This window comes from Rissa tridactyla, chromosome 2, assembly GCF_028500815.1.
Source record: "Rissa tridactyla isolate bRisTri1 chromosome 2, bRisTri1.patW.cur.20221130, whole genome shotgun sequence".
NCBI classification, from domain to species: domain Eukaryota; kingdom Metazoa; phylum Chordata; class Aves; order Charadriiformes; family Laridae; genus Rissa; species Rissa tridactyla.
This window is the reverse complement of record NC_071467.1, coordinates 132,096,948-132,124,201: the sequence shown is the minus strand read 5'-3', so window position 1 is coordinate 132,124,201 and position 27,254 is coordinate 132,096,948. Positions and strand designations below refer to the sequence as shown.

Here is a 27,254-nt window from a genome sequence, read left to right as displayed (position 1 = left end):
CTTTAGGTTTTTTAGGTATGTGTGGTCTGAATTTGCCATACAGGCATACAGCACTTCTGTGTCAAGTGTTCAAGCGGACAGCATTGTGTTATACCCTCGACATCAAATAAGTGCAAAAAAGAATTTACAGAGCTTTCCTGTAATAGCATCTTCCAATTTTCATTGTTTGCTACTAAGTGTTTTCTTCCTTCTATTATCTTCTTCCTCCCCGCAAAATAAAAATATTTTGCTTTTCCCCATTCTGTATTTGCTTTTCTTAGACCATGTGTAGGTCAAGGCTACAATCTTAATGAGGGAGAAGCAGAAGCAGAGATGTTATTTTTGTGGTGTTTTGTTCACTTTAAACATGTTCACTTTTCTTCCCCTGCCAGGCTGATGAGGGCAAAACAGACTTCTGTTTCATAGCTTTCCTCATGTTCCTCATGTACAGAAAACAAACTGAAATGACCAACAAACATTAAATCAAAGTCATCAACATGGGACCCTCTGCAAGGAAGTCTTAGAAACACGTCAAGTTTATCATATCTGTGCTTCTATATGTCTTCAAAGGAAGCTAATTCCTTTCTCCTACAGGATTCTCTGCTGTACAGGGTGAGAAATTTCTGTTGGCACCATGGCTTTACGGATCTACAGGCTAAGAATAGCCCTCACTGGTGTTAAGCTCTGCTGAAACTGCCAAGGTTCACAGATGACTTCCGAATGCGCTACAAAAGGCTTATTATCAGATAAGACCTAAAAGGATGACTTTCAGAAGCTATTTAGAGGATGAAGATGGACAACAGAATTTCATTGCTTGGAAAAAAAAAAATCATGCTAAGCTGAGTGTTCATTGAGTTCAGAAATTTTAAAACAGATTTTTTGATATAAAATGGTAGGCAAATAACACTGGAAAAATAAAAGTCACTTATTCAAATATCAGAAGTGGAACATCTGAAAGCCAAAAACAAAGGAGTGCAAGTGAGTGAGTATAGTCATTATGCAACAGGTTTCAGCTTTCTGTAAATACTATGAAGACATCACAGCCTCTAAAGGTCTAGGCAAAGAGGTATTTATGTGCTTAAAAAACTATAACTATATGCAGCTTTTGTAAAGCAAAGGGAAGTTTTCATACTGAAATAATTCTAAGATGGTCTATATCACATTTATCAATGACAGAGAGTCTTCATATCCCAATCTGCCTCTGATTGGAAATTTGCAACAAACACTGAAATTTTAAGACCACAGTAGTGATGGCCCTCATTGCTCTGAGATGAGATCACTGTCTGGTTGACATGTTCAAACATGACCAACCTGAAAGTTCTGGTCTCAACCAATTACAAAAAGCACATCAACCAAAACCCCCACCTTTTTAAAGAGCACGATCTTTTGTCATTTAGAACTCTGCCCTAACAGCTCCATTGCTGCTTTTAGATGACTAAAAGATAATTAAAGTTGGAAGTCAATATAAACGAGTTTTACTTGAATTTGCTTTGCAGTGTCTTGGTGCAGCATAGTGAAGCTCTAGCACAGTAGAAGTGACAGCTGAGTGTTTTCAGCCACTCTCACCTTTATCTTATGCCAAGTCATGCAGTGAATACTTGAGTTCTGTTTAAAGAAAAGGAGAAGAAAACCCACAGCCTACCAGAATTGAGTGATTAAGCAGTGTATGTTTCAAGAGAAAGCAGACTTAACATCACAGAGCAGACCTCTGATTCTTGACATAAAATGATACCGATTATACTATATACCTAAATCAATCTAACAAACTTCAGTGATTTCACAATACCTTTAACATTTAGGAAAGAGTCTTTGAAAAACACCATATATAATAACCTACTATGATTCAATACTGCAAATTCTATCACAGAACGGACACTAAAGAAACCCGAAATTAACTACTATTAAATTTAAAAGTAGTATCTGATGACAATAAAGCTTGCTGAACTCCAGGCACGTCACTTACGGATGTTAAGGCATTCTTCAAGCCAACTATTTGTGCAGATGGAGATGAGGATGCATCGTGCTCCAACATCTGCTTCAGCTTTTCTCTCTCTGTAGATATGGTGCTGAAAGCTGACCTCAAGGTGAAGTAAACTAGAACCATTTCATAAAAAGTGACAGTTAAAAACAGCTAACAATTGTATACGTACCAATTATGTAAAACTTCAATGAAACATCATTTATGGTGACAGAAACGAGAATTTAGGTTGAGAAATCCAGGGCAGGTTACTAAAAACAAGTAGTATTAATCAAGGTTATAGGGTAGATTTTTAGTAGGAGAAATGTTTATGGTGTATGCTACCGTGTTGACTATATTAGCCACAGTCAAAATTACTCTTGATTATTTGTGACAGATGGCAACGAAGCTAACTAACCACATCTGCTCTTCACTTGCTTTTGTTCCCCAATTAGCTTGGATCTTCAGATGGTCATGACTCTATTCCACATTCCTTTAAGAATTCCAGTGGGGGAGAAGAAAAGAGGGAAGAAAAAAAAAATGAAATAGAAAAAAAATAATCAAAAAAACAGCTACAGGGTTAGTAGTTTCCCCACAAGCAAGTCAATTGTGCTGTTGAGTTTTGTTAACTCTTTCTGGGATAAAAAAATTTCAGCTTGTTAGATGATTTAGTGACTCAAAGGGTCAGATCCTGAATGTTGTGCATGTTACGCTGCTACTTCTACTCCTTCCTGAGCCAGTATCACCAGCCTGAAACATTAAAATCAGACAACAGATCATGCAATTTAAAAACCACTAGATTGTTAAAGGGGAAATGCACTTTCCTTATTTTTTTACTTTTAAGACATTTAATCTTTTCTTTAACCACTAGGAATAAAAATTTGAGTAATATTTGTTCATGTAGGATTACAACGTTAATCTAACTGGAGAATTGGAGGATTTCTGAGGGCCTAATAGAGCCTTGTAACACAGTCAAGAGAACTGCCAATGCAAAAATGTATCCACTTCCAGGGAAATGGAGATATAAAATCTGAGCACGGATGCACGGAAAGAACAAAGAAAAAGAAATCTCTGCTACCTCTCTCTTCTAATCACCCACTCCGAGTTAACCTGAATCATCATCACTTCATTGAGTATTTGTTGTAACCTAATTTACACTTCTAAGAAAATATTCTTAAGGGATATTTCAACACTGCAAACCATTACCAAAGCTAATTCTCATACTTTCACCTATTTGAAGAAATCTTTAACAGTAACACAGGGGGTGGGGAGGAAGATGTATCCACTATGATCTATTCTGTTAGCCTTTCATATGCGGATGACATGACCAGAGTCTTTGGTGACCTTAAATGTCATTTAGTAAGTTGTACTCTAACTTAAATTTTCAAGAATTGTTACATACTAAAGTACTAATGTGACATTTTATTTAATTTGTATCAAAAGCTAAAGCAATAGTTTTCTTCGCTACCCTTTTTTGGAAGGGGTGTGTTCGAAAGCAACTTTGGAAAAAAATTCTTCGTACTTTCAATAAAATGATAGTGTATTAAATAGTACCAAGTCAATTGTCCCCTCAAGTGCATGGGTCAATCTAACCAAAATTTCTGACATGGACATTGCAGTTAAGATGACCTTGAGAAGGTAATCTCTTTGCTCTGCTTAATAGTAACTTTTCCAACCGCACCCCACCCGCACTCCTTTTATCTTTTTGGAAGCATACATCAGTTTTGATTACAATTGGCTTTTTATAAAGTTTACTACTTAGATGCATTCCTTACATAATGGCATCAAGATACACCATCACCAGAGGGGAATAACAAGCAAAGAATGCTTATTGATAACACCAACCGTTATCTTGTGCAAAAGGAGACAAAGCCAATACTTCCAAAAGTCTGTCAGATATAAATGCTTAAGTGCCTTCCTCACCAAGATCATTTAAACAACAAAAATGTTCCTGGTGCAAGGGTGATGGAGCAAAGCACTGTTAATGAAAAATGATTCTGAGAGAAGAAACATTTCTAGTCAAGCTGCCCCTCTGGCTGCTTTACATGATTTTACTCTTCTGTATTCACTAAAAATAGGTTACTACCATAGCAACCCTTGCATCACCAACAAATGTTAACTCGGAAATACAGTGAAGCACACCGAATATACAAACATACATGTGCTCATATAAACACATATCCACGCAAACACAAAAGAGTATAATCTGCTGTTGTATTTATAGCAACTGATTTTAGGATTTTTACCTTTTGAAAAAAAAAAAGTAAAACCTAGGTTTTTAGCACATAAAACAAAGGACTGCCCTTTATTAAATAAAAAAAAATTAAAAATGCGATGATTAAGCCACTTTTTTCAAATGACTCAAGATCTCAGCATTTGCAATTCCTCAAGGGAATTGAAGGGAGGGCATTTTCTGCTTTTTCTGAACATTAAACAGGAAGCATTCTTAGAAGTCACGTCATTATTTAAATCGTGATGATATAAAATCACATGCGAACAATTTCATTACCTTTATGTGCAATGTGAAATAAGTCCTCCTGCATTTTAGTAAATTCTGATGATGTTTCAGAGCCATCGGAGTAATTTTTCTCCTCTACAAAATCTATTGTAGATAAGTTTGGATTGGAAGCATGCAGTCTCATTGGGGCAGAAAATACTGAAGGCACCTGTAAGGAGAACAGCCATTTGTGATGTTTTTACAAACTGTAAAGAAAATTTTGTTTTATTGTACCCACCTGGGTTACATGTTGAAGACACCAAAAATGGAAAAACTACTGTAAATTACCAATAGGCTTGGAATGGATGACACCTGGCAGATGAAACCATAGATATAACTTTGCCCAAGATATCACAATTGGAGATTTGGCAAAACTCCGAGAAACAAGTCCACTGAGAACTGTACCATATGCTATACTATTTTCCCCCACTTATAAATATCTAATGGCCTCTGGATGCAAACGTGTACAAAACTATCTGGAGAATTTCCAAAAACCTGTACTGATAAAAAATCCCACCACAACAAACCCTCAAACTGGAGGCAGATTGAAAACATGGGTAAAAACCATGGCCAGTCTCCTGAAGGTAGCAACACAGATCCTATTGCAGATATCAATCATAACATATTTTTTTTGGTCTGATATATTACCCACATAAAATGAGCTAGCACAGGACACTACTAAGAAAGGATTCATATTTCCTCAACTGGTCACACTAGGAAGTGATCAATAACTAAGACTGGAGAAAGATGGGCACTGAAAGGACTGGTTACCTGTAACATTCCTTTAGCCTCTTTCCCAACAACTCTGGATCGCCACCTCCTGTGTGTTCTCTTTTCCTTCTTTGGGCTTTCAAAAGGTCCAGCCTTTTAACAACACACAGGACAAAAATAATACATTAAACTAGTAGAGCTAAGAAGAAAGACCTTGATCCTTTAGGATTTGGTGTTGTTTTTTGGATTTGCAAGGGAAAACCTTTTTTTGGTTTTGTTTTTTAAACAACAAACCTGCATAGCATTTATAGCAGGCGCTGAATATGTCCTGTGAAGAACATCCATGCTCTGTAACAGCTGGTTCATTTCCAGTAAATATGTGTGACAGTTGGAGAGGTCTGTTTTGAACAAGAGAATATTTTCAGTTGCCCTAAAGTAACAGACACATTGAAAGTTTTTTCTTTGTAGGTTAGTCTTACTTTGATTGCAGCTAGGTTATGTTACTTATTGACTAAAAGCACATTATTAGACAACTGGATAAAAAGCATGTATCCTTCTATCTTCAAATTCAAAGTATTAAAATGCATCTATACAGTATGTATAATGATAATGATATTTTATCCTAGTTGCTTGCAAAAAAAATGAGAATAATGTGATAATTACTGCAGTTCGGGACAAGTCATAGCTCCTCATGGTGAGGGTAACAATGCCATAGGCATCAAGACTGAACTGTACATTCAGAGCTAGAGATGAGGCTCCTCTACATTAGAGCTGAAGCTCACTAGTAGGTAGAACTTTACCAAATAAGTACTATACAGACGCTACCAACATGAGAGAGATCTTCATGCTCTTAGGAAAGCATGAAAGCAGAAGGTGACTTTCAAGTACAAAGACTTAGTGCTTTTTAAATGACTAGATTTTGGATGCTTCTTTGAATAGCCAGCTCAAGAAAGTTCAAATCTTACTGCTGAAGGTGTTCGTATATAAAAGAAAATGTACTGAAATACATAGGTTCCTTTAAGAGGTGCTCACAATTGATAACCCCACATCCATAATCACTAGTCCTTTTGAAAACACATGAGTAGCCAGCTAATCAACAAACACCCCTTTCCTCCCTCCAGTTTCAGAGAAAACTCTAACTGTAATGACTACTTAAGGCATAGTACTCTTGTCAAGAAAAAATAGGGGAAATATTAGGCTATTTTCAGCTTCCTTCAAATATCATTACCTCTTGAGCATTTTTCCATGTCTTCAGAAGACTGTAGCCAAGACGAAATCCTGGACTCATTACTTGAAAAGGAAAATGACAAGTTACCTCCAGCTGCCAGCGAATTCTGTTTGGTCAAGCTGCCTCCCTGTTCCAAAAAAGAACAAGTGAATTATTAACAAACAATATTTTAATGTTCCGTGCACAAATTTTGACAACCAACAGTTGAGGTTCATGATCAAGGACAAGGACCGAAGGCATCAATAATACAGAGGAAAAAAAGTGTACGAACTAAAAAAACTAGGTGTACCAGTCATTGAACATAATGTCAGGATATCTAGCATAACTGCTGTCTACAAGCAGTACAAATACTAAAGGAACCATAAAAATTTGCTGAAAACTAAATTTTAAGGAAGGGCAAAGTTCTGCATAAATTAAGTCAACAATACAATTAAAGCACCATATCTGAACAAGGCCAAAGTCAGACATTCTACTCCTCCTCCCCGCCCCCCAAAGAAGCCCACAAAGTAACTTAAATGTAACATGCACGTATTTGTTAAGGCTGTTTTTCCATGTAGAAAGCAAGATCTACTACATTTTATTTAAAAAATTTACTCAAGGTTGTGTGACTTTAGCATGGATTTGGCTTGACGGGCCTTAATACATGTGTGACTAGACACTTCATCTGGGTAAATACTACCTTTTACAACATCTCTGTCACCATTTTTAAACTTATCTAATTTTTAGCAGCGCCCACTATCAGATGCTTCAGGAGATGCCGGAAATTCTGTGTAAGAGCTAATTGAGCAGTACAATTCAGTAGTTTCCAATGGGAAGAAATTCCTACCCAATACTTTTACCAGTTGATTGTGGCTTATAATGCTGTTTTATTCTCTAATGTAGCTACAAATAATAGCACTTCAAATGCCTAATTATTTTTAGACCTTACTAAACCTTTCATCTTTAATAATACCTATGTCAGGAAATCACACAAATTACATGCTTTGTCATCATCTTGTTTAAAATAATTTTTAAAATGCCTCATCCTAAGTGCCATTACTCGACCACTTTACTGGTTATGAGAAAAGCTGACTAAATTGTTTGGCTCTTCTCTGAAGCACACACTTTACAGACTTCGTTACCTCTTGCTCACCTTATATCAAAACTCAGGCAGTACTAGTTTTAAATCTATTCATAGGAAACATCATCTACACCTCAGTCAGTTGTAGTTTTCTTAGTCGGTCTTTTAAAATTTACAATATAAGGTCCAACTTGAGTTGCAGAATAAAATAAAATGTACTATCTGTGTGATGTCATTCAGTACTGTATCGATTTCTACAATCAGTATGCAATTGTAGTAAGCATCAATAAGCACACTTATTTTTAAATTAATCTATGTAGTTTAGGTGTTTTATTCCTACGTAAAGCTGTATGAGCTTTAGTCATCTATATATGTATAACCAAATAAAAATCCCAATGCCTTTAAAAGCACAAGAAAACTGAATTTAAAGATGAGCAATTTTATTGGCATTTTGTGAACAAATCCCACATTTATCTCTTCAGAACTCTATCTCATATAACCAACCTTTCCACAACTCATATACATGAGGGGCATGAATAGGAGGGAGGAAGGAAGTAGGCAATGCCAAGAAACAGGCAAGAGAGTTTATGTAGCTCTAGTTAGCGTAGTTTTGCTTTTGATCAGCATGGTTAAGCTTTAGAATCCAAGCTTTAGAATTCCACATGGTTAAGCTTTAGAATTCCACGTTAACAATATGTAGATACATACACCTCCCTCCTAACAATAACAAAAAAACAGATGTGAAAACTGATCAGGTGTTTCTAACAGCAAATAAAATGCAATGCAAAGTTCACTCGATATATTTTTCTCAAAATAACCTCAACTGCTGGATTGATATCGACTACCATCAAGCTAGGGCTAGTGTAAATTGGCAAAATTCCATTTAGTTACAGCAGAGCTAAGGTGATTAACTGCAGCTTAAGAACTATCCCCTTCTATTTTTCACATGAAAATAAGTAGGGCTTCTTTACAGTGCAAATCTGGATTAATAAATTAGAAGTGAATTAAAGTCTTTCATGCCAAAGAAGAAATGGTTAGTTTTCTGACAGTGAGCATAGAATTTAGATATGGTAGTCATGTGGATTTTTTTTTTCTTTTTTTTTTTGAGAGCACAAGCATGGATATATCATGGGCTTTGCAATGTTCCATTTTTGCCCTCAATATTCTTCTTCCCTTCCATCGCTGCTGTCTGTTGGGAGAAAAGAACTAAACGGCCACAGGAGGTTTGCCATTTCCTTGCAGACACAGCCTCAGAAGAGCAGGCTGTCAGAGCCACAGAGGCGCTGGCACCACAGAAAGCAGGCAGACAGCTCTTTGCAGAACAGCCCTGTTACCGCAGGGTGAGTTACTGTTCTTTCAGTTGCCGGCTCGCACAGATCCCCTCCCTGTCAACCACTAACAAAAAGATGTTCAGGGACATGTTTGTGTTTGGTAAAATTCATACTCGGTTGCAGGATAGTCCTACCAAAGTAATGAACTGCAAGTACTGGGGAACAAGCCCACTCAGATCATAAAGCAATATAGCCAGCGAAAAGAAAACCTTAGATAGGAGGATAATGAATAGGTGATCGCTGCTTAGGAACCACTCTGGAGCTGACAGAAATAGAGAGTCATTTCAGTTATAGTAAATAACACAATATTCTCAAAAGAGATCACTGGTTCTAAATTGGAGCAGAAGAGCTTCTTTGGGTGAATGTCAGCCCGTCAATGCGCAGACTGCTGAAGGCACAGAGGTTGTGTTGAGGCACAGAACACAATCCCTCTTCTGTGAGACTGCATCAAAGAGGTCAGTTATGGTGTTGGACTGAGCATTTGTCAGGTCTTTTGTGAAACTAAGTCACAGACTTGACCTAAAGAGAAGCACACTGCTGACTGGACCCATCCAGACCCCATACCCACCTACAGCATGGTCCTTGTATTGGTCTGAATAACACTTCTACCTCAGTTAAAAATACAAATAGTGGCCACAGGTGATGGCTCTTGGATAATTCCTATATACTCCTCAGGTAAGCAGTCAGATTCATTAATGTAAAAGAGGATGGGTTTTACTAGCTAAAGGATAAATGAAAAAATGCTAAATGGAAAAAAAAATCTAGCCGAGTGCTCTTCTGTGACCCAGACTAACATTTACCAGCACATATCAGACAAATACTGATACATGTCTCAAAAATTATGAGGATTCTAACTCAATATGAAGTTTTAAAAGTCATTGCGAATATATAATTTACTGCATTAAAACAATGAGACAATAATTATAAGATTTAACAGCATCATAGCGATAACTCCTTGCCAGTAAATCAATAAATCATATAATTTTCCTCTTGACATTTTAGATCATAACTTAAACCCCACCACAAACTTCCATTATGCTTTTTACTTAATAAACACAAACCAGACTAATTTAATCCCTGATGAAAGCTCATTATTTATAAATCGTAACTATTACCTTTCTACCCGGAGTAGAATCACAGAAACCAGGGACAGAGTCCGCAATAGTAGACACAGGGAAGAAAAGATTATTGACGTCGTGAGGAAACATGGAGATTTCGTTCTGACGGTACATTCTGTGATGACGAAGTTTTGCTACCCATTCATCGAACAGCTCCTGAGATTTCACCTACACAAAATTTCAGGTTTTATAACGTTTACATTCAAAATCACTAACAAAGAAACTACGGTATTCTGTGCTCACTAGACAGCTAGTCTGGCTCATTTTTATTGGTAAAATATCAGAAAAGTTGTTCTAATGTTCCTAAAATGCATACTGCACGAGCTTAAGCATGACAGAAAATTAATCACGGGATAAAGTCATGAAAAAGAGAAAATTCAACTAGTATAGTTATGACTTCCAATGCAGAACACAATACTTAGCAACTTCTAGATGGAAAAAAACCACAACATAATTAAAAAAAAACCATTTAGTTTGTCATTTCTTAATTGCCTTTTTTAAGGTTTAGTCAAGGCTCAACTAACCACAAATAGAAATTTGATTTTGGTCATCTATTTTGAAACAAATTATCCCAAAAAGGATAGATAAATCTACACAAATCTACACTGTGGAAAATACTTCCTATAGATAAGACAAAGAACAAGATACAACCACTGAAAATAAAAGCACTTGTACAACAAGTGCACACCCTTTGCTGAAAAAAGTGCTGGGTGAAAAGTGTGCTGCTAAACATGAGGCATCTTTAAAGTTTCTATTTGAAACAGAGTTACTGACTCTGGAACAGTACAATAAAGCCTCTCAAGGTATAAAGCGTAACCTAACCTGCTGACACTAAAAGGTAAGTTATTAGTGTAACTAACAGACCTCCTACTATTAAGAAAAAAAAAAAAAGGTCATCTTCACCATACACAGCTAATGTTTTTTTGGGAGCAAGGATATAACAATCCTGAAGACCTACCTTCAGATGGTATATCTGCTCTTCTGTATCCAAATCTATGCATTTTGTTGATTTCTTTACAGACATGACAGAAAGTCCAACATCAATACAGCCATGAATCTTCCCTCTCTCTATCTGCAAAAAAGTAAAAAGAATACAATCACTCCAGAATAAAGCAAAAGGATAGTTATTACCTGCAGAAACTATCATTTCCCCCCCTTCAAACTACCATTTAGAACTGCTGAAATTCTATTTCCCATTGCCAACAATATGGAATTATTGTTATTTTGGATAAAATAGTGCTGTGACCTTATAATGGCCTTAAAGGGTTTCAGATCACTTACATCAGCTTGGCATTTAGAATACTTCAAAATCCCTCTGTCCAAAAAGAAGTATCTCTGCAAACAGAAATGCAGAGAATTAAAAACAAAATAATAAAACACGCAAAAAAAATGCAAACAAAAACCCACCACCACCATATATCTTTTGGAGAACACTTTCTCTGCTCTTAAGCTACCTATTTGCCACAAAACCGCACCAAGCAAGGCTCACTCACATGGCATCAGGCTTTCAGCTGCACATTCCTTTCCTACCTTGTGCCAGCCCTTCAAAGGCCATTTCCTCTTTTTCAGCAAGCAGCCCTCCTGCTTCTGTGGCTCCTGGGTACAATTCATTGCTCCCCGGAGTCCTTCTACAATTTCCCAGCTGTCCTGCTTAAACAGAAAATCCAAATCTAGATCTAATTTCTTCCAACAAACAGAAATGTTAAGAGGAACATTCAAGGGGAAGAAGGCTTTAAGTAAGAAAAACCCAAATCATGTCAAAATCTAAGCTTAGATCCATCTTTACACTTTGTTATGTATCTTCCAAGAGACAATATTCTTTTTTATTTTGATAGAAACAACACAAACTAAACAAAACAGTATTTTATTACAGCTTCCTTCATTGAATGCATCTGCTTACCAGAATTTTACACATATATTTTTCTGTACACACATATACACAGTGTATAGCCACAGCCTAGTCACAGTTTAGCATAAAAAACCTCTGCAATCACAGGCAGAAACAGCCTATGCTAAAAGGCTATATTTTATAGGTTATGAAGCAGAAATAAAAGACACTGAAAATGAAGACCTTTTCTATAAAACTATTTTGCCCATATTCATTAAGTCAAGGTTTTGTGTTTGGTGTGAATTGCAGCCTCCCTAAAGTAATAATAATAAAATAAAATAAAAACAAATGAAAAATCCAGGTAAATAACTCAAGTATTATGAGGAACAAGACATAAAGGGAGAGTACAAGAAAAATAAAAACCACCCTTCAATCAGATACACCTCTAATTAAAAGAGGATCTCTCTTTTTTGCCATCAGGAACTCTTAAATGAAAGACCCTGCAGCAAGATAACAGAGAAGACAATAAATCTCATAGTATTTTTACAGTTCTTATTTATGGAACAACTGCTAATGACAATGTAACATAAGTTTCAATATTTGTGATGGGTGATCTCATGAATTATTTATTGCCAGCTACCATAGGATTTGACAGATCTCGAATTGTGAACAACTGCCAGGAAATGGCATGTGCTAGTACCATCCTCATAGATTTGAAAGAGACAAAGAATCCTTTAACGTATAGATTTTAATGACAAAAAACGACTAGTATGAAACACTTTGGGCAAAACAGAACTACACCAGGTAGGTAAGTATTTGTGGTCCTCCCTGTAAGATACATAGAGAAGTATTCCCAAAAAGAACTTGACTGACTCAAAAAAAACTTTTAAACAAAAATGAAACGAAAATCAGCAAGAGTGCTAGTTGTGCTGTGTTGGGTTTGCATGGCCAGGTTTTGGTAGCTGGGGGGGCTACAGCAGTGGCTTCTGTGAGAAACTGCCAGAAGCTTCCTCCGTGTTCCACAGAGCCAAGTTGGCTCCAAGGCGGACCCACTGCTGGCCAAGGCTGAGCCCATCAGCGACGGTGGTAGCGCCTCTGGGATAACATATTTAAGAGGGGGGAAAAAAACCTGCGCAATAGCAACTGCAGACGGAGACAGGAGTGCGAATATGTGAGAGCAACAACTCAGCAGACACCAAAGTCAGTGAAGAAGGAGAGGGAGGAGGTGCTCCAGGTTCTGGAGCAGAGATTCCCCTGCAGGCGCTGGTGAAGACCATGGTGAGGCAGGCTGTATCCCCTACAGCCCATGGAGGTCCACAGTGGAGCAGATATCCACCTGCAGCCTGTGGAGGACCCCACACAGGAGCAGGTGGATGCCTGAAGGAGGCTGTGACCCCATGGAGAGCCCGTGCTGGAGCAGGCTCCTGACAGGACCTGTGGACTCATGGAGAAAGAAGCCCATGCTGGAGCAGGTTTCCTGGCTGGACTTGCGACGCCATGGGGGACCCTCACTGGAGCAGTCTGTTCCTGAAGGACTGCAACCCGTGGAAGGAGCCCATCCTGGAGCACTTCAAGAACTGCAGCCTGTGGGAGGACTCACGTTGCAGAACTGTCTCCCATGGAAGGGACCCCACGCTGGAGCAGCGGAGAAATGTGAGGAGTCCTCCACTGAGGAGGAAGAAATGGAAGACGTGTGATGAACTGACCACAACCCCTATTCCCCCATCCCCCTGTGCCACTCGGGGGGGAGGAGGTAGAGAAAACCCGGAGAACAGTTAAGCCTGCAAAGAAGAGAGGGGGGCAGGGATGAAGGTGTTTTCAAGATTTGGTTTTATTTCTCATTGTCGTACTCTGATTTGATTGGTAATAAATTAAATTAATTTTCCTTAAGTCAAGTCTGTTTTGCCCATGATGGTAATTGCTGAATGATCTCCCTGTCCTTATCCCAACCCATGAGCCTTTCATTGTATTTTCTCTCCCCTGTCCAGCTGAGGAGGGGACTGATAGAGCGGCTTTGGTGGGCAGCTGGCATCCAGCCAGGGTCAGCTCACTACATATGCTCATTTATCCGTCTCCAGAATCCTTAAAATTCACCCCCGGAAACCTAGGAAAACAATTACATTAGGTAATATGCTCATTACTTGAGTAACAAGGCATAATGGCAAACCATCTTTGAAAAGACATTCATTAAATAGCCCAAGGAATGTGATCTTTTATTCCACCACATTACTGGTGGCACTCCACTATTTTATTATTATTTTCCTTGCACTGCACTTCATGGAACAAAGTGAAAAGCTGCTTTGCTTCCCTGGCTTGACTTCACTCTGCCAGCACTACACAAGAGTCTGCAAGCAGTAGAAATGTGGGGCTGAGCAGCCCCCATCATTCAACACCCTACAGACCACCTAATGATGTACTACTACCTGAAGGTAAGTCAAAACTGCAGTTATCCTTACCAAAATTGTTATGGCACACATTTTGCAAGCCTACAGGTCTGGGTTTTATCCTTGTCAGTTTGGTAACAAATAGCTTCTTTATTCCCTTCAGATCAAAAGATATTTTGATAGCTACTTAGATACCATCATTTCTAACCAGTGATCATGAAATAATATTTTTCCTATTGAAAACCAGAAGTTACACTCCATACTCTTTATTTTTTATTTTTATTGCTTTGGGACTCACTTAAAATTATCAACGATCATGAACCCTTTCCTGCTTTGGGGTAAATTACTACGATACCAGATCAGGGAACACAGAAGTTACTCATGGATATCATGAGCTAGCAGGATGAAGGGAGAGCAGAAGACCTCCTGGGCTGTCTCCAGCACACCAGCCTAACATCAGCCGCAGCTGCTCCTAGAAGCCGAGAGCAAAGGTCTTTCACAGGGTGAAGCTGGCAAAGAATGAAGCAGAGCGCCAGCCTGTGCCCATGCAAGGCCAGTTAGCTAGAGCTTGCTAGCTGCAGTTTGACAGCTATTCAAGTACAAAGACAGATCTAAGCCTCCAGAATTACCTCCCCCCCCCGGCTTCTTTTTTTTGACAGAACATTCCAGTTGAATGATCCATCATCATGTTCCATGATGACAAAGAGCAGCCTCTTTAAATATCACCAAATACAGTGTAATGCTACAATTCACCTTAACTAAGTAACAGCTGAACAGCTGCTTAAATGTCCACGTGTGGATAAAATCTCATCTCCTCAGAAAATATGATCTACTAAATGAGCCAATATAAAAAATAACCGTGACATTAGCTGATTTCATGTTGGGGACTTGGAAAAAGGTAAACAGTTAAAAAAGTGAGAAACCTGATGGAACTAGTGAAAGATAATTCTAATTAAGAACTACCAGGAACATCTGCAAGATTAAGAAAAACATTAAAAAATTTTTTTGTTTCTTTCTTCTTGAAATTAGCCAAAGAGCTTAAAAGCTGTTTTGCCTGATTACTAAGCAAGCTATTTCCCTTGTCTTAGCTGAAATACATTAAACTGCAGTATTTAAACATGTAACTTTTCTGCTGAGAATTAACCTGAGAGCAGTCAAGACCAGTGAACAGCACTTCCTTTTCAATATTCCAGTGTTGTACCTAACGAAGAAACTTTCTTGAACTTTGGATCAAGTTCTCACAGACTTTGGTTGAGCTTAAACACACTGTATGGTTCATAAAGTGGTCTGCTTGCAGGAGGCAAGCACAAATTTCAGCACAATCAAGAAAAAAGAATCCAGATTCACTTTTTTACAAGCTTAGAAAGAAAGGGACTCCTCAAGTGAGGCAGATCCATGCTACATTGGGCATATGATGAGGCAGAACCTGAAAAATAGTTCAGCCAAATGCACCCATCTGGAATATACACAGTGTCAAATAGTTTTGGTAATATTTTTAAATACAGAGAACATACTGGCCTGCATTACAACTCCAATTTTGTCTGGGCCTCTCCTGCAGTCCAGGCACAAGCTGTCTCCCACGTTCCTGTAGGAGAGCCACATTTCTCTCTGTTGTTCTGGTCAGTGAAGTGGCCAAGAAAGTGCCTCCACAATTAAAAAGTGTGAAAATGGGAAGAAAAGCTGAAGTAGGAGCACTTCTTCCCATTGCACAGGCCCAATGGCCTGCCAAATCTCAGGTGAAGGCAAGTCTCTTACTCACATTTCTGCCCTGGGAACCTCACACTTCAATTGCAAGCTTTACGTAAAGATAGCTTTAGTTAAATTAGAAATGGATCCTTTTAAAAGCACAAAATGTAATCAACTAAGTTACCCAAGAAAAGGCAAGCAATAGCTCAGAAAATTAAGAGTTTGGGGAACTGCTGGATATATGCATGGTACAACACTGCAGTAACAGCATCTGGTCCTCTTCTACATACATCTGTCCAGAAGAGTCCAACCTTTCCCACCTGAACCCCCAAAACTGCCACATTTTTCAAAATACCACTGCTGCGACTCATTTTGGATCCTTTCACTCTAGACCCAAATCCTACAGGATCTTGATCGGTATTTTGTTTTGCAAGAGATCTGACATCTAATTTAATGAGGAAAAAGCATCAGTTGGCAGCAGCAGCTGCAGAAGCAAAAGAAAACTGCTTACTCTCTAAAATGAAGGCAAATGAATCAGTCTGGTCGGTTATCAACTGTTCTCATCTGTCTGAAATAGCAGAGGAGCAAATTGGAGATACAGGATTTCCTGAAAGCTACTGGAAGCATTCAGATTATGCTCCATTTTACCGATTCTTATTCCACAACAGGGAACTAAGAGGTACCCCAAACCACAGCCCTAAATTTAAAAAAAAAAACTCACCACCGCACCCCCCAAAACATACCCCAAACCTCCCAGCTGAATGGCATTAACAATTTTAGCATAAGCCTGATACCCAGATTAGTAGTGTCTTAAGGTTATGACACTACAGAAGATTTTGTATCACTACGGGCCTACATCTGCACAAAAAGATCAACAATGCATTTGCTGCCCAAGCAGAAATTTCACTTGAGGCTGAGGGAGGAACATACTCTTTGCTTTTCTCAGGTCCAGAGGTGCTCATTTCAGATCAGCACTGGTAATACACCCCATAGTCACCACTTGGCATATACCTGCTCTGTGACTGGGGAAAAAAAAAGCATACACTTTGATCTTCAGAGATAAGTCTGTCATTAGGTAACTGTAGTAATTTTCTTTATTAATAAAATAAATCCCTTCTCATTCTCTGCAATATTCTGTACCACACAGCTCCTCAAGGCAAATTATTTCAGGAGAAAGAATGAAGTAATGAGTTTGAGCGGCTCTCAGACCGATGCTTGTGCTTGCAGCTCCCTGAACGAAACAGATGACAGTGCCAGACTTTCTTCCAGTGTAAAATGCAGTCAGTTGTACCGAATATTTTAAAGTGCCAAAAATAGAAACCCGCTTTGTGGAGGATAAGGGCTGGCATCAGCTGCAACTAAAGCATTTGTTACGGTTCATAAAATTGGCAGAAATGATTTAATTTTCTTTTTAAGAACATGAGGGTTTTTTAAGCAGCTCTTCTGACATAAAACTTTTCCCTACTGAATCTATTTTAAAAGTTAGTTAACACATTAGACTTAAAAATAACTACCACAATATATCTTCTTTTGATCACAGGTCAATTTAATTTTAAAGATCAATACCAGTTTTTCTTCCTCACAAAACACAGTTTGAGTTGTAGCTTTGTGGAAGACATCCCTTTTCATGACTGAAGGAGCCGGGCAGAGAAAAGCAGAGAGGTGGGATGTGGCAGTAGCCTCCAACCTGCTATGGGGCTTCAAGGCAAAGGTGAACAGGATTCACTGTTAGCATCTTCAGTTTACAATGCAAATGTGTTGCATCTGGCAGAAAAAGGGCACCACATTTAGCGAAGGAAGGAGTGGGCCTCTCCAAGTCCTGCAGACCTGCTTCAGTCAACTCTTTTTCGGCACAGTGGCCTGTCTTCTGCATCACAGGACACTACTTATGCTCTACACCACTGACACATGTTGCTCTGCAGGAAGCAATAATTAAATTTTAATGGGCACAGCAGCCTTGTACTAGACCCGTAGAATCTTCATGGTTGGAAAGGACCTTTGAGATCATCGAGTCCAACCATACACACACACAAAAAACCAAACCCCTCCAATCTCTGCCACTAGAGCATGCCCTGAAGTGCCACATCTAGACGTTTCTTAAACACCTCTAGGGATGGTGACTCAACCACCTCCCTGGGCAGGCTGTTCCAGTGCCTGACCACTCTTTCAGTAAAGTAATTCTTCCTAATATCTAATCTAAACCTCCCCTGCCGCAACGTCAGACCATTTCCTCTGGTCCTGTCATTATTCACCTGGGAGAAGAGGCCAACACCCACCTCTCTCCAACCTCCTTTCAGGTAGTTGTAGAGGGCAATGAGGTCTCCCCTCAGCCTCCTCTTCTCCAAGCTAAACATGCCCAGCTCCCTCAGCCTCTCCTCATATGACCTGGTCTCCAGACCCCTCACCAGCCTGGTAGCTCTCCTCTGGACACACTCCAGCACCTCAATGTCCCTCTTGTACAGAGGGGCCCAGAACTGAACACTACGAGGGTTCCATATCACAGTCTCAAGTAGCTTCTTATTATTTGGTGCTAGCGTGTACCTGCAACAGAGTCTGTGGCTAGGAAATCAGAGAGACTCAAAACCCAGATCCCACTACTCTGGGCAGAAAAACAAATTACCTGTCCAGGTCCCCTCCCCTGCACATTTCAGAATGTGGTGTATGAATTACAACCACTGAAGAAAGGGTCTATCTAGCAAGGTAAAGATCTTTATAATCTGTAAGACCAGAGCCTATTGGGAACCGGAACAGGGAGAAAATATCCATTCCTCACCCAAAGGTGACACTGCTGTGCCCAGGCCAGTGAGTCTTGCAGAGTACTGGCCTCTGTTAGACCTAAAGGTCCCTCCTCCCACATGCAGCACAGAAAAGTATAACTACAAAACATTCACTGAAACAGGCTTCCACCACAAACCATAACTAACAAATAAATTAAAAAAAAAGATAAGGGAAAATGACATACAGGAGTTATTCTCAAGTAAATATCTAGAGTGCATACTGCACAGGATATTTAAATCTTTGTTTTCCCCACCAAAACAGTTTGTTCTGTAAACTGCAAGATAACTTCAGTGTGAAAAAACAGCCATATGAAAAACACCTCAAACATCATGGAATTAAGGAAGGAAAAGCAATACAGAGCCATGCACATAAACACTGACAATGCTGAAAGAAACTGTAATTTAGAATTTCTTTTTTTTCTTTCTAAATTTTGCTACGTTGAAGGAAGACCTCTAGACCACTTCAGCAGATGCAAACAAAGTCAAAGGACAAGCTAGAAAGTTATTGCACTTGGTAAAAAAGGAAACAGAGAAAGTATTAAAGTATCCCTTACAAATATTAGAAGTTCCTATTTAAAAACAAAAACATCAGAAGACCAGTGGAACCTTAAGAAGCACATATAATTTCTGAAAAACATGTTTGTAAATTTTCTGACTATAAAGAAAAAGCAAGCAAGCAAGCAGAGCTTTTAGCCCTGCTTAGTGACCATTTCCAAGCACATAACAAGTCACACAAACTCCCCAACTTCTGTGGGCTCACCTCTATCATTACCTTCTGAAAACATGGACAATCCGTCAACCTATGTAGGTTGCCCAGATGCAGAGGTATACTGTTACTTACTTGGTATTGCAATGACTGACCATGAAAAGATTAATACTGAAACATTGATCAAAGTGGAGATACTTAAAACAATGCCCCAGATTATCATGAAGAAATATCAACTGTATTGCCCTTCAATATTGCATTGGGAAACAACCTACTTTATGCCTCCATTTAGCTTGACCTGATAGGTGCACGAGGCAATTTACCATCTGCCTGAATATAATGAATGAGTACATGTACCAGGAATGCAAATAAAACATCAAGTTGCATCTCTCACCTTTGTCAGGTACACCTTGCATTTTTGTACAGGATCAAAGAATAAAACATTGGGGATTGACAAGATGGGATTAAAATTTAGTGGATTATTCCGTTTCTCCAAAGACAGCAGGTGAGAACAAAATGGCTAAGAAATGGGACCTGCTAATAATAGTATCAAAAGCCTGAGCTAGCCAACAGATTTGATCACGTTAAACGGCAGTAAGTGAGGTTCTTGCAGAAATTGCTTATGCGTAAGTATGGCTGCTTATACTGGCTGTGTAAGACACCAGTGGATTTAGTCACGCTCATGTAAATCTTATTATTTAAATACTACGTGATAACACTTGATAGACATGAACTGTCGAAACAGACAATACAAGTTGTTTTAAATTACACTTTTTAAAGGTAATCTCATACTGAGGATATAAAAAATAATATTGCAGGAAAACAAAAAAGGCATCCTGAAAGCAAGGATTTCTTTGCTCAGTATACTAGAAACGCACAGCATTTCTTACAAGCACGGCACTTTAAAAGGCATAAATGGTTCAGAGATTTGTCTGCTTCGCCAACTGCATGTACAGGGACAGAAGTCCCAGAAAAGCAGGTGCTATTTCAAAACACAGCTGAGGTCTCCAAAGCTTCTGGGGGATTAGGATGCTCAATTCCAATTAAAATTTCAACCTGAGGCAACTTCAAGAGCTCCACTAAGCCAGCATTTGTACAAATAAAAGTTTATGCTGAGCTTATTGCTCATGATTTTGCCAGCATGGATTGAGCACGTTTAAGCTTAATTCTCAGTGTGGCTGCAAGTCAATGTTTCTTGACCAGACACAAAAGCTGTCTTCAGCAGTCTCACTTGTCAGGTGCAAACACTGGCACATGTCTTTTAAAACTTTAAGGTTTAAAGAATAGCATCACATCTTCAGAAAATAAAGCATCCTTTGCATTAGGCACCCAGATGTATCACGTTACATAAACGCTTATTTTCATAACTACAATCCTACAGCAATAAACCAGCACACACAGGCATTCACAGGCACTTTTTCATTGTCAAAGAGGCCCTATGTCAAGTTTCACAAAAGTGCATTCTCTTTCACACATGCACGCACACCTTTCCCTGGAAACTCGAAATAAGCAGAGCAGTTACACAATATTCTACCACAAAAGTGGTATCTTACAGGGACAATTTGGGATTTCGAGATCAAACGACTAAGGCCAAGCCACTACAGCCGCAATATTTCCCTATTAAGACACCATACACACAACGTGGCAGAAATTCAAATTCGTTGGTAGCATTCCAGTTTTACAAGTGCCTGCTATTCAGTAATGTGTGTTCACTGCATTTGACTCAAACCAAGATGCTGCTACCAATAAAAAAAAGACGAGAGAGTAAGGAAAACAAAGAAGTGATGAAATAATATAAGCAAGCAAAAGGAAAACGGAGTTTAAGAGATTCGCCGATATTCAAGAGCAAAAGTAATCTCAGTAATGCTTTCAGTTTGGCTAAAAAAGTTTGCATTACCTGTCGACTTCCCTGCTTGGAGGAGCAGCTGCTAGTACTTCTTGAAGGAGACAACATTTTCTGGGATACACCAAAGCTTCTTTCTTCACTCATGATCCAATACCATTTGTTTCACATAAGCTTACTTAGAACACTATTAAAAGGTAATTTAAAAAATGTGTTGGAAGACTCCTGAGAGAAACACAGAACTCATCCTTTACCCCAATGCAGTCCAGAGGCATGATCTGCATCCCATGGAAATTTCTAAAAGGGAAAAGAACAACAAAAAGCCAAGTTATCAGATGTTGTCTCTTACTGACATCCTGTAGCATGAATCATAATAAAGCCTTTGGTAATACAAGCTGTCTGCATTACTGTACATTATTAGAAATTAATTCAACAATTTTCAAGTCTCAAACAGGAACAACATGAATTCAGGATGCTAAATGCATGCTTTAATCTTCACTGTTTATTCAGAGGACAAAGTACAGTATCAAGCATCTTTTTAAAGATGTAAATTCATTTAAAAGATTAATAAAGGCACACATAGAGTATAATAAATATGTGTATAAAATGGACCAAAACAGCCTCAAAATGAGAAGAAAGCATCTAATAAAATGTCTCACAAAAAGGATGGTGGGTAATCAGAAAAATACCTCTTTTTCCCAGTTCCTTGATAGTTTACAAAAGTAAGCATGGCTTCAGGTTGTAAGGGGGGGAAAAAAACCTCTATAAAGTAGTGAACATGCAAACGCAGCTGCATAGAAATGTGCATGACCACTCTTACCTGGAACCAGAAAGTTGTAACTATTGTCACATCAGTTGTCTCAGTCAGTGACTGGAAGAATAATGAACAGTCTGTTTAATAACAGCGCTGTTCACAGCATATGCAAATAAAAGCCACGCCAGAAACTCCCAATAACAGATTTCCAGTGTGGGCAAGAGTTGTCATGGTAACTGCATATATTTTTTAAAACCAAACAGAGGACATAACAAAAGGGTGATGCTTTCCAAAACTTGGGGTGGTTAGAGGAGCTTTATAGGAGTCTATCACTTCAGATTTTATTGTCTTGGGCAAGGAATTTGCACATTAGGAAGAGTGCAAGAACCACCACTGAAAAAGGTAAGGAAGTTTGCACAAAGGGAAGAGAAATATCATTGCCAAAACAGGGAGGCACTACTTCATCAGGTGAATGAACACCTGTCAGAAGAGTCCTGAACTGGGATCGCTGGTTATTGAAGTTTGCCATTCATTTTTTCTTGAAAAGGCTTTAAAACCTATTACCGAGAGAAGCAGCGTTTTCAGATCCCTAGTAAACCACTTTTTGTATCTTATGAATTCATTTCCCTTTAAAAAAACAAAAACAAAAAAACCCCACAGAAAAATAAGCCAAACAAAAACACCAAAAAAAAGTAAAACCCGGTGCTATAATTAAGACGAAGACAACATTATGTTGCAGAACACCTCTCCACCTACTGCCATAGTCTGAAGCATCCAACTTCCAAACAGAGACCTTTTCCAATCTATAGTGCCTCTGTGGCAATATAGTTTATTGTAACATTTCAACAATATGCCCTCTTTTCACCTGAAACAAAGTCTCTCTCTTCTTAGTGTTTACCTTACCTAGGTAGAAATACCCAGTTACCCCCAGACCAAATCTATGCTCAGCAGCAATAGTGAAACAGCCCAAGTCTCCAAACGTCGGGTGAGAAAGTGAGCTCTGCTGGGGCTCTGTCACTGCTGAGTCAGCCTGGCAATTATTTCCATCAGACAGGCACAAAACTAGCGAGCGCAATGCAACAGCTGAAGAAAACCAGAAGAGCACAGCAATGTGATAGCACGGCCTGAACTGGGCTAGCGCATGGGTTTTACACTGAAATTACTACTGAGCTTTGGAATAGTGCATTTTGGAGAAGGTATAGTCGCTTCCTATCTGGAAGGTAAATTTGTGTGGCATTTCATTAAGGACTAGCGCTTTTAGCAGGTTTGGATTTATCTCAATTTATGCAGGTTTTAAACTGCAGAGTGAGTATAAAGTATAACTTTCTTGCTTAGTTTCAAGCTGCATTTAGTAAGAGAGTTTAATGGTAACATCTCTATTAACAAGCAGAGGTCAAATATTCACAAGAAGAATGGAAACACGCTTCCTGCAAACTCATCTTTCAGATAACCCCTTGAAAGTACCATGCAGCAAGTGCTTTACTTTTTTGGCATACAGTTTGCTCAGATATCGCCTGTCCTCTTCACTGCTCTATGTTCAAAATGAGCACTTCAGCACTTGGCTTTCATCAGTGACTATCCGGCATTTTGGCAGAGACTGGCAGAGTTCATGGCAAGAAACAGGCTCTAATTTGCAGCAAAATGCACTGAAAGTTGCTGTCATCAGTACCTTGCGAGTGTATCTTCAGGATGCACTAGATGTAAGTTACACAACGCCCTTTGCCTGTCTGAACACACAGCACAATGGTTGTGATGTCCTGGAAGTGTCAGGTAACTAAAAAAATAGGAGGTCTCATGGACTTTCACACAAAAAGAAGTCATATAATCAGAAGAGTATTTCTATCATCATGTTTTTGGTGTGGAGTCTAAATGAAGTTGTGTGTGTACATTAGCATTTTAGGACAGAGCAGAAGGGCACTTCTGCTGCAAATCTCCTGGTCCTCCCCTCTTCCCACATTTCGGTTTGCACTGCAGGACAGTCTTGGAACATGGAAACCAAATCTCTTTTGGATGAACTGTGCTCCAGGAGTGCATCCAGTACTCACTGCACTGAGTCCACGGCACCAGATTAGAGCTGTCCTGACTAGTCCCATCCCGGTGTAGGTGCTGGGTCCTCACCTTTAACTGATTCGCTACAAAGGTCTGCTTTTAATGCACTGTTCTACTTGCTAACATTGACATTACCTAGACACAGACTTAGCCACCTAAGTAAGTACTTAAGATCTCCTAGGGCAATGTCATTTGTCCTTTTTGAATCAAAAAGAGAGAGACGGGCACTTTTCCAGAATTCAAATGAGCTGAAGGTGACTCAGCCACCTAACCAGAAGTGCTTAAACTAAGGGCAGGAGACAGATGGGGTAAATCTGACAGAGAGCACCTGAAGTATTTCGTCAGTCTGTTTCCAAAATTAGGCTTTTGAATTTTCCTTTATTACTTCAAATTAATTTACTACATGGGCTGAAAAAGAGGCTTTTGTTACCAGCCCTGAAGAAGGCAGGAGTGAAGCGTGCCCTCTCTCCAAAGTGTTTTATTATTATTTTATTGGGGTTTCCCAGTAATGTAACTTACTACCTTGAGACTTCCCAGTTTGAACAAGAAAGTGTATATGAATAACGAGCATGGCCCCAAATCATCTTTGAAAACTGCTGCATGCTCCAGCAACTACTTTGTGCTCCTTTTTTAAAATTCTCCTCAAGTTCAGGAATAAAAAAGAAAACTGTGGCTGTCCTTCAACAATAACCCACCTATTCTTCTAGGAAGGTGTGAAAACACTGATCCTGCATCCCAAACTGACTTGCATATTCTGGCTGCCAGCAGCAGTGGCTGGGCCTCTCTAAGACAACTGATATTTTACATTACCCATGGAACTTAAGGCTACCAGGCACAAGAGTAATTACAACTTTAAAGCAGGCATAAAAATTGGTGTTATGCTACCTATGCTAAAATTGCGGCTAAAACTGATGTTTTGAGGTTGTCATGATCCACCTACTTCAGGTTCAACACACTTTGGTCCTCCCCGTACCACAGGACGGCCTCAGAACTGTGTTTGTGCCCACCTTTCCTCTGGAGCGCACAGTGCCACTCCATCTGGCCTACCCCAAAAGACACATCAGAGACGTGAGGCTGAGGGAAATCCAAATAAATTTAGGACAGGAATTTTCTCAAGTGCTAAATACTGGCCTAATTCTTCGCTATCTAGTCAAAAACAGCAAAAGTAGGCCAAGAGAGTACTTTTGCAAATGACCTTGCCAGGTGCATTTTAAAGAATTAAGAATACGTGAGTATCAAATATTATTTATAGCTACTACATCCTAAACCCATAAACAGCACTTATCTCTACTTATCATCTGTTACTAAGAGCCTTATCGTTCTACATCAATTAATGTATACATATGAGAGGACCTATTTTTTAAAAAAAGTACCATCCGAAGTTGTTCTCAAACCTTTAAAACTGCACGAGTTCAAAGCAGCTTCTTAGTATCACAATTCATCTCTTGCTACTGTCAAAACAGTAAGCTCACAGCAAAACACAATTTTTTCCACATCTTAAAAAAGGCAGCAATTTAGAAAAAGAACAATTGAAAACTGCAGTAAAAATCAACATTATGCAATTTGTTATGGCTCTGGAAGAAAAATAAAGCCTTAACAGCTGCTTCAGAGCTGATTCAGCAGTGAAAGAACACTGACGAGAGATTTTGAGCAGCAGAACTGGAAGCATACATCTCATTCTATAACTGTAATCAATTAAGGTTTTGTGCACAGAAGAATATGAAGAACAGCCTGAGGAGAGTCATGTGGCCACAGCAAGCGCAGGACTGAGCAATCCAAAATAGAACTGCAAGCAACATTGAGTGACTCTCACAGAATTAAAAAAGAATTCGTGCTGAAACCTTTGCTTTGTAGCTATTATTAAGTTACATTCACTCATGTCCACCTGGATAAACAAAGCAATAGTCTTTCTCAAGTAATGCTTTCATGGCTTTCTCTGTTATACTTCAAATTGTCAGCTTTAATCTATCCCAGTGTCTCATCTGGTTCAAAAAAGGAAAGAATTATTTATAGACTACAGATACGCCATGTACAACTACTGGAGATGTCTTTTCAAGGAGGGTATTAGCTGTTTCCTGAATTACCATAAGACTCATACTACTGAAGGACAAAGCACACAAATAACTGTCCTGTTGCTAGCTATTCTCTTTATAGAAGAAAACTTGCAGAAACAAACATAAAGCAGTTTAAAACAACTAAGTTATTAAAACTATCTTTGAAAACAAAAGTTCAAACAGCTTAGGGAGACTGACAGTAACAGGAAGTATTTCAGAACTGCCTTCCATCGTAGGCGCTCTCTGCAGACATCATCCAACACAGCCTGTGTTGAGCTGATGCTTTCATTAGCCATGGACACATACTACTCTCTGAAGTAGTCCGTTACGCAAAGAAACACTTAGTTCCATCTAGCCCACTTCCTTGAGGAGGCTATCATAGTAATGAAACCATACCATTTCAGTGACCCAAAAGAGGAAAATGTAGTTCAGGCAAAATTCTCCTAATTGTCTAATCAACAGACACAGAGTGAGAAAGCAAAAAAGCGAGACAAATGACAAACACACCCCATTTAACACCAATGACTTTTCATGTATAACATTCATCACTTGATGAAAGAAAATCCTGTACGTTCCAGTGTAAGGAAAGTAAAAAACCAAAACAAAAAAAAACCCAGAAAAAATCTAGTAGAGTACGTCCCAAGAAAGACATCAATGAAGAATATGCTTCAATGTCAAGTCTAGTCAGACTCTCCTGAAGCAAAGCAAATATCTGCTGTCTCACTACCCCTTGGGGCAAATAATTCTATCCTTCTATTAGAAAAATCTTACATAAATTTACAAGTAGGTCAATTGGCATCTTGAAATACATACATAAAAATACCACCTTTCCCTCACATCCACCATAGAACCTAACTATAATACTCCATGCAACATGATTCATTTTAAATGTGTAATCTTGACGCTGTTTCCCCCTCCCCAGGAGATCTGCGATAGATTACACTTGTATAAAAAAACTTGCTGGGTATATAGTCTAGACAGATCTGTTAAAAATCTTGGTGACTAGTGATACTGAAAACACATGCAGTAATGGCAGCATTGTATTACTATGGTAGTCAGCTGTCACACCGCCTTTTCCACCCAACTTTTAATTGCAGTCAAGAATCATAACTTAAAGGACTGACCTAGCCCACAGTCAGGTCCTAAATAATTAATAACTCTCCTTCTCCCCCCACCCCTTTTGGAAAGCTCTCTAGCAGGAGCCACTGGACTGAGTGGGGTCCCACGTGTCCCCTCCAGCTCTTAGCATGACTCTCACACACTTGACTGAGAAGCCAGAAGCTGGGGGGCCA

General features: G+C 39.0%; 1 protein-coding gene across 5 annotated transcripts in view; it reads right to left on the bottom strand.

The window, feature by feature from the left end:
• The window catches only part of OSBPL3 (oxysterol binding protein like 3), a 93,815-nt gene that overhangs the window by 28,507 nt on the left and 38,054 nt on the right, over positions 1-27,254 (bottom strand). For all 5 annotated transcript variants that reach the window (XM_054192242.1, XM_054192246.1, XM_054192243.1 and 2 more), the window contains exons 3-12: positions 21,160-21,402; positions 11,412-11,528; positions 11,163-11,216; positions 10,840-10,953; positions 9,879-10,049; positions 6,373-6,499; positions 5,439-5,542; positions 5,205-5,297; positions 4,446-4,602; positions 1,943-2,073 (exon numbers count right to left, since the gene is read on the bottom strand). In XM_054192242.1, the coding sequence (XP_054048217.1) occupies positions 1,943-2,073; positions 4,446-4,602; positions 5,205-5,297; positions 5,439-5,542; positions 6,373-6,499; positions 9,879-10,049; positions 10,840-10,953; positions 11,163-11,216; positions 11,412-11,528; positions 21,160-21,252 (1,161 nt within the window). In that variant the 5' untranslated portion in view covers positions 21,253-21,402. The remainder of the gene's footprint in view (positions 1-1,942; positions 2,074-4,445; positions 4,603-5,204; positions 5,298-5,438; positions 5,543-6,372; positions 6,500-9,878; positions 10,050-10,839; positions 10,954-11,162; positions 11,217-11,411; positions 11,529-21,159; positions 21,403-27,254) is intronic.